The 13,038-nt window shown below is 40.0% G+C and overlaps 1 protein-coding gene across 2 annotated transcripts in view; it reads right to left on the bottom strand.

Annotated features, from left to right (window-relative positions):
* Positions 1–1,288: 1,288 nt before the first annotated feature.
* PCDH19 (protocadherin 19) overlaps positions 1,289–13,038 on the bottom strand; it is a 108,216-nt gene continuing 96,466 nt past the window's right edge. For both annotated transcript variants that reach the window (XM_060001837.1, XM_060001838.1), the window contains exon 5: positions 1,289–1,878. In XM_060001837.1, the coding sequence (XP_059857820.1) occupies positions 1,289–1,878 (590 nt within the window). The remainder of the gene's footprint in view (positions 1,879–13,038) is intronic.

The following is a 13,038-nucleotide window of genomic DNA, read 5'->3' as shown; positions in this document are numbered from 1 at the left end:
AAGTGTCCAAGTGTCTCCATTTAGAAGGCACAGTAATTGAGTTAATGATGCTGTTACCTGTTACCTGTCTTTTCCTAAATGTACACTTTGTACTGCTTACTCTATCCCTATTTATAATCCTACGATACAGAGCAACATGGAGTTCTCAATTCCAGCCCATGACATGCTTTGCAGTCTAATTCTAATCATGATGGGGAAACACTGAATCAGGAAGTGTGTGTCTGAAAAGATGCTTATTTAGAACTCAAAATAGATTCAGTCTTTTTGAGTTTTAGATGATTGGAGATAAGGAATTTCTAAGCCTGGAAACTGATAACTTCAGGAGCAGCTTTCCTGTTCAGGGCCTGAAAATCAGAAAAATTGATCTCATAAAATTTTCAGCACAGTATTTCTGACAGCTGCAAATTAGATAGCAGAATATCCAAGAATGTCTTTCTGCAATGATCTATCATGGATCTGGGCAGAAGACTGAAAGTCAGGAAAAATACCCTGCAACGTGGTGAGCAACCACTCCGTGGGTAGACTCTGTGAGTGAGTATCCTCCAAGTACTCAATCTATATGTGTGGTGTTACTCATTCACTTGTTGTCTCAGTTGTTTGCACTTTGTTTTTATCTGTAGTTTTATTTTAGTTTTTTAAGAAAAAAACACCAACTTCTAAAAGCCTTTTGCCATCACCACAGACGTAGCAATTTGCAATATCAAATATGACAATAGCACAGCTAGCAAAAGGGTTCTTAAAGCAGGGATGTCCACAGCAAAGTAGTGGCATTGGAAAGTACTCGAGCTTCAGAAACAACCATTTGGGGGCTTGATTTCACATCACTGAATCAATGAATAGTACACAATAAATGACCATTAACTTGTCTACACTACAAAACAGTGGCGAGCCTATTAAAGGTGTCCAGAGCTTTTTTTTTTTTGCTTTTTTAAAATGTAATCCTCCACAAACAATGGTAATTTTTATTATAATTTTGACATACAAAAATATATAAATCCAAACACTTAATACATAATACTTTTCACAACTGAATTTGTCTCTGCTTCCCCAACATCAAGGCCCCATGAACAACTCAAGCCAAAGCTAATTTGCTCCAACGGAACACCCCTGCTGCCTGTTGAAACGAGAGGGATTGTCACAGAATGATAGTCACTTATAAACAATACATTTAGGGAAAGCTCTGAAATACAGCCACTCAAGAACCAACCATTGGTGAGCAATTAAAACGATCAGCTCCTGCTTCTTTGCTAGCCAGCATGGTTTCTCTCTCTTCTTCCCCAAGACTGATTTAGAGAATGATATCCTTCAGACGCTTCACGCCAGGAGACTCTTTGTCTCGACCTTCCTTCAGAATAGGGCTGACCTCATGCACGACTTTCTCGCCATCAGCTCCACGGGGTTCAGCTTCAGAGGGACGAGAAGGGCCATTGTTGACATACTGCTCTAGATCGCGGGCCGGGGGCGCCAGGGCAACGGTGTAAGACACAGAAGGCTTAGTAGGCAGAGGGCTCTTGAGGTGCAGAGGGGAGGTGACAGGGCTAATAGCCTCACAGCCATTGCCTGCCTCCCGGATAGCGCCGTTGACTTTGGGGCTGCAGATGGTCACATCAACAGTCCTCCTGCCTTTCAGGGTGGGCTTCTCCTCAGCTGGGTGGTCGCTGACATCCTTTCCAAAGGTTGCAAAAGTCCGCTTGGTGGGGCCGCAGTCATCATAAGCTTCAACATCGGCAGCAGTAGCTTCAATGGACAGTGCAATGATGTTCCTCACATGCTCAGGGGACTTGGAGCGGGTGGGCATGGGGTTCCGGGGCATCCAGCACCTGTCAGAGTGGCCAAGAATCCGGCATTCTTCCCTGCAATGAAATCCTTCATTCTGATCTGTTTGGAGAAAATAAAATGTCAATTTCATCAGCTTTTCCCAGGAATCATTGTTAGTCCCCAGTGTTCTGGTTTCTTAGGTACCCACAGGCCCTTTTGGGAAATGATACTTTTAGATAGTCCTTTATTGCCTTTTGGAACAAGTGTGAAGAATTGGATTTTTAAAAAGCTGCAGATCTCCCCCTCAATACTCTCCCCTTCTTTTTTATTTTTATTTTTGTTGCTGTTCCCACTGCTGACAAAACTAAAAACCTAAAGGAAAACACAGTGTGATGAAAAAATATATTTTTAAGAAGTTTATCCTGACTGTAGAGGTGCTGAGAGTCAGCAATTTTATCAACAACTCTTGTTAAAAATCAACTGTGTTTGAAACTGGTTCCAGCAGAAGAGGGAGTGGAGGCAGAGCAGGGAATCCAACAGTCAGTATATCTGAGAAGTCTTGGCCATGTTTTTGAGCAGTAGCACTGTCAACCACATTCCCACCCTACCTGTTAATGATATGCAACGCTTAATTTTAGATTAGTAACATGCTTTCTTTGAAAACCCAATCATGTCACTTCTTTTTGACCACCAGTCCCACCAGCCAATCTCCTCACTAAACCATTTACATAATTTCATTTCCCATCAGAAGGAATATATTGAGATCTCTTCCTTACATGTGACCCAGAAGGTTCAATTGGCCTTATGCACACATCACTCATAGATTGAATATCATTTAATTATACCCAACTAGCCATCCCTCCTTATCTTTCTTATCTGCAGTTTCATTAGGGTCATATTTCTTAAAATAATTCTTTCTTGGATTACCTTAACCCTATCATAAGAGATCTCAGCAAATAGAATTCATAATTATTGGCAAGACATGCTTTGCTCTTTTCATATCGGTTCATTTAGAGTTAAGGTTTTAATTTGGCTCTCAGAAAGGCTTTCTACAGGGGCTTCACTAAAGCATGGACCCAGGGTTAACGTCTACCTGTCCACTGGAAAACTATTAATGTCTGGTTTACAGCTCTAGTTTTCCAGATCAATTTATATTTGTTACATTCTTGCATGAGGATGACCTAATGAAGGTTTTCATAACATTGCACAATGCATCAAAATATTAGCAGCTTAACATTTATAGAAATCTTTGGGGCAGGATCAGAGGAGGTGGGGAGACCACAAGAGATCGCAAGGACAAAAAAGTACATGTTAAAAAAAAGTTATAAATATGTGCTGTGACCGCTTTTTTTTTTTTGCAGGAAGAAGTCTGCAATTCAGGGTCTTGCCTGATATTAGTCTATATATAACACACCTTCCTTATACAATTGTATTTCTGTGTTTTAGTCTGTTTCTTGATTTTTTTAAAGAGTAAATGACGGAGCAAAGAGGCACTGCTCTGCCTCAATCATCAAAAGTTATTTTGGTAAAGGGGCACTTGGGAGGGGGCTCAAGAAATAATGGTTGAATTGGGTATATACTTCATCATTTGGAGAAAAAGTGTTAGAAGCAGCTAAACATCAAGGCCTAATCCAGGCTGAGTCTAGATTTCAACACAACTCTGGAAATGGCCTTTAACCTAGTCTAAAGTATGGAAAGGCCAACCAAAGGTAAGACCTCCTTCAATGCACCTGGACACAATTTGCCGACTTATCTTTAAGATGGCCATTTTAAGCCCCCTTTCAGTACTGAAGAATGAAACTTTCAGAATTTTGCAGAGGTGCAACCAAATAGCAAATGAGCATTATCACCAAGAAGATAAGTGCCTTCCCCATACACAGGACAATGCTTCTGCAATCTCCAGCACAGTTCCATGTCAGGGTTGCCTGGCCACCTCTGCAAAATGAGGGTTTGTCAAAAGCCCTTTCTCTGCCTCTTCCCTGAAAACTCTCAGTGTTGCCATCTGATAACTTATCATTATTCAAAACACATATGTTCTTAGAGAGTGAAGTAAGTCAGAAAGAGAAAAACAAGTATTGCATATTAATGCATATATGTGGAATCTGAAAAAATGGTATAGACAATCTTATTTACAAAGCAGAAATAGAGCCACAGACGTAGAGAATAAATATATGGATACTAAAGGGGAAAGGGGGGGTGGGACAAATTGGGAGATTGGGACTGACATGTAAACATTATTGATACTATGTATAAAATAGATAACCTAATGAGAACCTACTGTGTAGCACAGGGAACTCTACTCAATGCTCTGTGGTGACCTAAATGGGAAGGAAATCCGAAAAAGAGGGGATATATGTATATGTATAGCTGATTTACTTTGCTGTACAGTAGAAACTAACACAACATTGTAAAGCAACTATACTCCAACAAATATTTTTTTAAAAAATACACATATGTTCTTCGGAGGCAGAAAGTATGGGAAACATGTTGGGATATACTTGGGAAACACTTTGTGTAGACCCAAACATTATGAGTGGAAGAGTCTATAGCTGATCTACCCACATTCAATTTCATCCAAATCTAGTGGATGACCCCAGTATCCCTCCAGTAGGACAGAGTTTCACACCTTCAGAGTTTCCCCAAAAGATGCTTCTTCCTCAACATTTCCTCTGAGGCTTATCTCATAACTCTCTAAGTAATGGCTCTAAAGAATTAGTTTGAGTGTTTGTTTGGAGGTGGGGAGTAAGGAGGTGCAAGTGGGGGAACAGTTCAATAACTAACTTCCATTTCTATAACTGAGTGAGCTCCCTGGAAGTCAGAAAAAAAAAGAAAAGAAAAAAATGTCTGGAAGGCTGTGGGATCCCTGTCCTTTTTGTCCACAATTTAGGGCACAGAGGCATAGAGGCCTTAACCTTTGAGCCATGGAACCACAGCCATATGACCAGCTATGAAGAGGAAATCCCAGCTGACCTTCAGACTGATATTACAGGCCACTTGCTCATATGCCCAGAGCAGAACAGTGATGAATGACAATCTAGTAGAATCTTCTCAATAGGCTCAACATAAAGCTCTCTTAAGTTTCTTTTAAGTTTTTAGTTTCAAGTAGCTATCTTCAAATTTGAAGAGGTACTTCTTTTCTCAACACAATTCATTAAGAGAACACCATTCATGTGTCACCCCAAATCCACATACAGTGCTCCTTCCCTATGGTAGGCTGCTTCAAATGAACAACATAAGGAGACCTGGATCCCCAGCATACACAGAGGGCAGAGACCCCAGAGGTAGATACTTCTAAGATCTTATGAATTGACAAAGACCAGAGCAGGGAACTCAATCATCTCAGAAGCTTCTCTGCAAAGATAGTGCTTGCTTTCAGCTTTCAGCTTACCCACTGCCTAAGTGAATAGATCACTCTCTGGGAAGAGAAAAAGGTAAACTCACTCAGCACCCCCAGGAACGCAATCGGTCTAAGCCTACACACCAATCTCACTAAGCCCACCTCAGCCCTTTGGAAGCTAGAATAATATACAATTTTCTTTGGTTAATTATGTGTACATATTAGGTACACTGCTCTTACCCCATGCAAGTGAAGACTTCAATCTGAAAGACTCATTTACTCACAATGTCTCACTCCTGGTTTAGATCTGATCTCTTTATTTCCTTAAACCCTTAACAAGGGCAGTGACTTGCTGCTTATCATTTTAGTATCAAACAACACTCAGTGACATTTGTGTCCATACTATTGAAACAAAATCTAACCTAGCTTTAGTGTTTATAGACATATGAAATATGAAAGAAAATATGGAGAATATAGATGGACAGAAAGAATGTCTTCCCAGCCCAAGGTACCTTACATTCATAAATGCAATGCAGATGAATTACCTTTAAAAATCAAAACTTCAGTTTAGTAAGGAAACTAAGTGTGCTTTAAAAGTGAGAGGGGGGAACTTCAAGAAAGCGGAGGACTAAGACATGGAGATCACCTTCCTCCACACAAATACATCAAAAATATATCTACATGTGGAACAACTCTTACAGAACACCTACTAAATGCTGGCAGAAGACCTCAGACTTCCCAAAATGCAAGAAACTCCCCACGTACCTGGGTAGGGCAAAAGAGAAAAGGAAAAACAGGGCTTCCCTGGTGGCGCAGTGATTGGGAGTCCGCCTGCCGATGCAGGGTACATAGGTTCGTGCCCCGGTCTGGGAAGATCCCACATGCCGCGGAGCGGCTGGGCCTGTGAGCCGTGGCTGCTGAGCCTGCGCGTCCGGAGCCTGTGCTCCGCAACGGGAGAGGCCACAACAGTGAGAGGCCAACGTACTGCAAAAAAGGAAAAAAAAAAAAAAAAAAAAAAAAAAAAAGGAAAAACAGAGACAATAGAATAGGGATGGGACCTGCACCAGTGGGAGGGAGACAGGGGGGTGGACAGATTCCCACACAGAGGATCCGTGCCCACCAGCACTCATCAGCCTGAGCAGGTTGTCTGTTCACCCGCTGGGGAAGGTGAGGGCTGCAAGCTGAGGCTCAGGTTTCAGAGGTCAGATCCCAGGGAGACGACCGGGGTTGGCTGTGTGAACACAGCCTGAAGGAGGCTAGAGCACCACAGCTAGCCGGGAGGGAGTCTGGGGAAAAGTCTGGACCTGACTAAGAAGCAAGAGACCATTGTTTCAGGGTGTGCGAGGAGAGGGGATTCAGAGCACCACCTAAATGAGCTCCAGAGGCAGGCGAGAGCCGCAGCTAACAGTGCGGACACCAGAGACGGGCATGAGGTGCTAAGGCTGCTGTTGCAACCACCAAGAAACCTGTGTACAAGCACAGACCACTATCCACATCTCCCTTCCCAGGAGGCTGTGCAGCCTGCCACCGCCAGGGTCCCGTGATACAGGGACAACTTCCTCGGGAGAACACACGGCGCGCCTCAGGCTGGTGCAACGTCATGCCGGCCTCTGCCAACACAGGTACGCCCCACATTCCATACCCCTCCCTCCCCCCCGGCCTCAGTGAGCCAGAGCCCCCTAATCAGATGCTCCTTTAACCCCGTCCTGTCTGGGCAAAGAACAGACGCCCTCAGGTGACCTACATGCAGAGGTGGGGCCAAATCCAAAGCTGAACCCCAGGAGCTGTGCGAACAAAGAAGAGAAAGGGAAATTTCTCCCAGCAGCCTCAGGAGCAGTGGATTAAATCCCCACAATCAACTTGATGTACCCTGCATCTGTGGAATACCTGAAGAGACAACAAATCATCCCAAAATTGATGTGGTGGACTTTGGGAACAACTGTAAACTAGGGTTTTGCATTCTGCATCTAATTTGTATCTGGTTTTATGTTTATCTTAGTTTAGTATTTAGAGCTTATTATCATTGGTAGATTTGTTTATTGATTTGGTTGCTCTCTTCCTTTTTTTTGATATATGTGTGTGTGTGTGTGTGTGTGTGTATGTTTTCCTTTTCCTCTTTTTGTGGGTGTTTATGTGTATGCTTCCTGGTGTGAATTTGTCTGTATAGCTTTGCTTTTACCATTTGCCCTAGGGTTATTTCTGTCCAGATTTTGTTGGTTGGGTTTGTTTTGTTTTGGATTTTTTTTTAGTATAGTTTTTAGCACTTGTTATCATGGGTGGAATTGTTTATTGGCTTGGTTGCTCTCTTCTTTCTTTCTTTCTTTTTTAATTACTTTTTAAAAATTTTTAATTTAATTTTTTATTATAATAACTTTATTGCATTTTCTTTCTTTCCTTCTTTCTCTCTCTCTCTCTCTCTCTTTCTTTCTATCTTTCTTTCTTTCTTCCTTTTTCTCCCTTTTCTTCTGAGTCATGTGGCTGACAAGGTCTTGTTGCTCCAGCTGGCTGTCAGGCCTGAGCCTCTAAGATGGAAGAGCCGAGCTCAAGACATTGCTCCACCAGAGACCTCCCAGGCCCATGGAATATCAAATGGCGAAAGCTCTCCCAGAGATCTCCATCTCAACTTTATGACCCAGCTCCAATCAACGACCAGCAAGCTACAGTGCTGCACACACTATGCCAAAAAACTAGCAAGACAGGAACACAACCCCACCCATAAGCAAAGAGGCTGCCTAAAATCATAAGGTCACAGACACCCCAAAACGCAACACCAGACATGGTCCTGCCCAGCAGAAAGACAAGATCCAGCCTCATCCACCAGAACACAGGCACCAGTTCCCTCTGTCAGGAAGTCTACACAGCCCAATGAACCAAGCTTACCCACTGTGGGCAGACAGCAAAAACAACAGGAACTATGAACCTGAAGCCTGTGAAAAGGAAACCACAAACACAGTAAGTTAAGCAAAAAGAGAAGACAGAGAAATTCACAGCAGATGATGGAGCAAGCTAAAAACCCAACAGACCAAGGAAATGAAGAGGAAACAGGCAGTTTACCTGAAAAAGAATTCAGAGGAATGATAGTACAGATGATTCAAAATCTTGGAAATACAATGGATAAAATACAAGAAACATTTAACAAGGACCTAGAAGAATGAAAGAGCAAGCAAAGAATGATGAACAACAAAATAAATGAAATTTAAAATTCTCTAGAAAGAATCAATAGCAGAATAACTGAGCCAGAAGAACAGATAAGAGACCTGGAAGATAAAACAGTGGAAATAACTACCACAGAGCAGAATAAAGAAAAAAGAATGAAAAGAATTGAGGACAGTTTCAGAGACCTCTGGGACAATATTAAACACACCAACATTTGATACAAAAACAAGACCCATATATATACTATCTACAAGAGAACCACTTCAGACCTAGGGACACATACAGACTGAAAGTGAGGGGATGGAAAAAGATATTCCATGCAAATGGAAATCAAAAGCAAGCAGGAGTAGCAATTCTCATATCAGAAAAAATAGACTTTAAAATAAAGACTATTACAAGAAACAAAGAAGGACAATACATAATGATCAAGGGATCAATCCAAGAAGAAGATATACGAATTGTAAGTATTTATGCACCCAAAAAGGGAGCACCTCAATACATAAGGCAAATGCTAACAGCCATAAAACAGGAAATCGACAGTAACACAATCACAGTAGGGGACTATAACACCCCACATTCACCAATGGACAGATCATCCAAAATGAAAATAAAAAACGAAATACAAGCTTTAAATGACACATTAAACAAGATGGACTTTATTGATATTTATAGGACACTCCATTCAAAAACAACAGAATACACTTTATTCTCAAGTGTTAATGGAACACTCTCCAGGATAGTTCATATCTTGGGTCACAAATCAAGCCTTGGTAAATTTAAGAAAATTGAAATTGTATCAAGTATCTTTTCCGAACACAATGCTATGAGACTTTCAATTACAGGAAAAAATCTTTTCCGAACACAACGCTATGAGACTTTTCAATTACAGGAAAAAATCTGTAAGAAATACAAACACATGGAGGCTAAACAATTCACTACTTAATAACCAAGAGATCACTAAAGAAGTCAAAGAGGAAATCATAAAATACGTAGAAATAAATGACAATGAAAACACGACAATCCAAAACTCATGGGATGCAGCAAAAGCAGTTCTAAGAGGGAAGTTTATAACAATACAATCCTACCTCAAGAAACAAGAAACATCACAAATAAACAACCTAACATTACACCTAAAGCAATTAGAGAAAGAAGAACAAAAAAACCCCCAAAGTTAGCAGAAGGAAAGAAATCATAAAGATCAGATCAGAAATAAATGAAAAAGAAATGAAGGAAATGAGAGCAAAGTTCAGTAAAGATAAACGCTGATCCTTTGAGAAGATAAACAAAATTGATAAGCCATTAGCCAGACTCATCATGAAAAAAAGGGAGAAGACTCAAATCAGTAGAATTAGAAATGAAAAAGAAGTAACAACTAACACTGCAGAAATACAAAGGATCATGAGAGATTACTACAAGCAACTCTATGCCAATAAAATGGACAACCTGGAAGAAATGGACACATTCTTAGAAAATCACAAACTTATGAGTCTGAACCAGTAAGAAATAGAAAATATAAACAGAACAATCACAAGCACTAAATTTGAAACTGTGATTAAAAACCTTCCAACAAACAAAAGCCCAGGACCAGATGGCTTCACAGGAAAATTCTACAAAACATTTAGAGAAAACCTAACACCTATCCTTCTCAAACTCCTCCAAAATATAGCAGAGGGAGGAACACTCCCAAACTCATTCTATGAGGCCAACATCACCCTGATACTAAAACCAGAAAAAGATGTCACAAAGAAAGAAAAGTACAGGCCAATATCACGTATTAACATAGAAGCAAAAATCCTCAACAAAATACTAGCAAAGGAAATCCAACAACACATGAAAAGGATCATACACCATGATCAAGTGGGGTGTATCCCAGGAATGCAATGATTCTTCAATATATGAAAATCAATCAATGTGATACACCATATCAACAAATTGAAGGAGAAACCACATGGTCATCTCAAAAATGCACAGAGAGCTTTCGACAAAATTCAACACCCATTTATGATAAAAAAAAAAAACCACCAGAAAGTAGGCATAGAGGGAACTTTCTTCAACATAATAAAGGCCATATATGACAAACCCACAGCCAAAATCGTCCTCAATGGTGAAAAACTGAAACCATTGCCACGAAGATCAGAAACAAGACAAGTTTGCCCACTCTTACCACTATTATTCAACACTGTTTTGGAAGTTTTAGCCACAGGATTCAGAGAAGAAAAAGAACGAAAAGGAACCCAAATCAGAAAAGAAGTAAAGCTGTCACTGGTTGCAGATGACATGATACTATACATAGAATCCTAAAGATGCTACCAGAAAACTACTAGAGCTAATCAATGAATTTCATAAAGTAGCAGGATACAAAATTAATGCACAGAAATCTCTTGCATTCCTATACACTAATGTTGAGAACTCTGAAAGTGAAGTTAAGAAAACACTCCTATTTACCACTGCAAGAAAAAGAATAAAATATCTAGGAAAAAACCTACCTAAGGTGACAAAAGACCTGTATGCAGAAAATTATGAGACACTGATGAAAGAAATTAAAGATGGTACAAATAGATGGAGAGATATACCATGTTATTGGATTGGAAGAATCAACAATGTGAAAATGACTCTACTACCCAAAGCAATCTACAGATTCAGAGCAATCCCTATCAAACTACCACTGGCACTTTTCACAGAACTAGAGCAAAAAATCTCACAATTTGTATGGAAACAAAAAAGACCCTGAATATCCAAAGAAATCTTGAGAAAGAAAAATGGAGCCGGAGGTATCAGTCTCCCTGATTTCAGACTATGCTTCAAAGCTACAGTAAGCAAGACAGTATGATACTGGCACAGAAACAGAAATATAGATCAATGGAACAGGATAGAAAGCCCAGAGATAAACCCATACACATATGGTCACCTTATCTTTGATAAAGGAGGCAGGAATATACAATGGATAAAAGACAGCCTCTTCAATAAGTGTTTCTGGGAAAACTGGACAGCTAAATGTAAAAGAATGAAATTAGAACACTTCCTAAAACAACACACAAAGAGAAACTCAAAATGGATTAAAGACCTGAATTTAAGGCCAGACACTGTCTAACTCTTAGAGGAAAACATAGGCAGAACACTCTATGACATAAATCACAGCAAGATCCTTTTTGATCCACCTCCTAGAGAAATGGAAATAAAAACAAAAATAAACAAATGGGACCTAATGAAACCTAAAAGCTTTTGCACAGCAAAGGAAACCATAAACAAGACCAAAAGACAACCCTCAGAATGGGAGAAAATATTTGCAAATGAAGCAACTGACAAAGGATTAATATCTAAAACTGACAAGCAGCTCATGCAGCTAAATATCAAAAAAACAAAAAACCCAATCCAAACATGGGCAGAAGACCTAAATAGACATTTCTCCAAAGAAGATACACAGATTGCCAACAAACACGTGAAAGAGTGCTCAACATCATTAATCATTAGAGAAATGCAAATCAAAACTACAATGAGATACCATCTCACAGCACTTAGAATGGCCATCATCAAAAAGTCTACAAACAATAAATGCTGGAAAGGATGTGGAGAAAAGTGAACTCTCTTGCACTGTTGGTAGGAATGTAAATTGATATAGCCACTATAGAGAACAGTATGGAGTTTCCTTAAAAAAAACTAAAAATAGAACTACCATATGACCCAGCAAACCCACTACTGGACATATACCCTGAGAAAACCATAATTCAAAAAGAGTCATGTACCACAATGTTCATTGCAGCTCTATTTACAATAGCCAGGTCATGGAAGCAACCTAAGTGTCCATCAACAGATGAATGGATAAAGAAGATGGGGCACATATATACAATGGAATATTACTCAGCCATAAAAGGAAATGAAATTGAGTTATTTGTAGTGAGGTGGATGGACCTAGAGTCTGTCATACAGAGTGAAGTAAGTCAGAAAGAGAAAAGAAAATATCATATGCTAACACATATATATGGAATCTAAAAAAAAAAAAAAAGAAAAAAAAGGTCAGGAAGAACCTAGGTGCAGGACAGGAGTAAAGATGCAGAGCTACTAGAGAATGGTCTTGAGGATATTGGGAGGGGGAAGGGTAAGCTGGGACAAAGTGAGAGAGTGGCATGGACATATATACACTACCAAACATAAATAGATAGCTAGTGGGAAGCAGCCGCATAGCACAGGGAGATCAGCTTGGTGCTTTGTGACCACCTAGAGAGGTGAGATAGGGAGGGTGGGAGGGAGGGAGACACAAGAGGGAAGAGCTATCGGGATATATGTATATGTATAACTGATTCACTTTGCTATAAAGCAGAAACTAACACACCATTGTAAAGCAATTATACTCTAATAAAGATGTTAAAGAAAGACACTGATGAAAGAAATTAAAGATGATGCAAACAGATGGAGAGATATACCATGTTCTTGGATTGGAAGAATCAACATTGTGAAAATGACTATACTACCCAAAGCAATCTATAGATTCAATGCAATTGCTACCGAACTACCAACGGCATTTTTCACAGAAGTAGAACAAAACATTTCACAATTGTATGGAACACAAAAGACCTGAATAGCCAAAGCAATCTTGAGAATAAAAAACGGAGCTGGAGGAATCAGGCTCCCTGACTTCAGACTATACTGCAAAGCTACAGTAATCAAGGCAGTATGGTACTGGCACAAAAAACAGAAATATTGATCAATGGAATAGCATAGAAAGCCCAGAGGTAAACCCACACACATATGGTCACCTTATTTTTGATAAAGGAGACAAGAATATACAA

The sequence above is a fragment of the Delphinus delphis genome, chromosome X (genome assembly GCF_949987515.2).
Source record: "Delphinus delphis chromosome X, mDelDel1.2, whole genome shotgun sequence".
NCBI lineage: Eukaryota > Metazoa > Chordata > Mammalia > Artiodactyla > Delphinidae > Delphinus > Delphinus delphis.
Note: the sequence above shows the minus strand (reverse complement) of the source record. Positions and strands in the feature narration are given on the sequence as shown.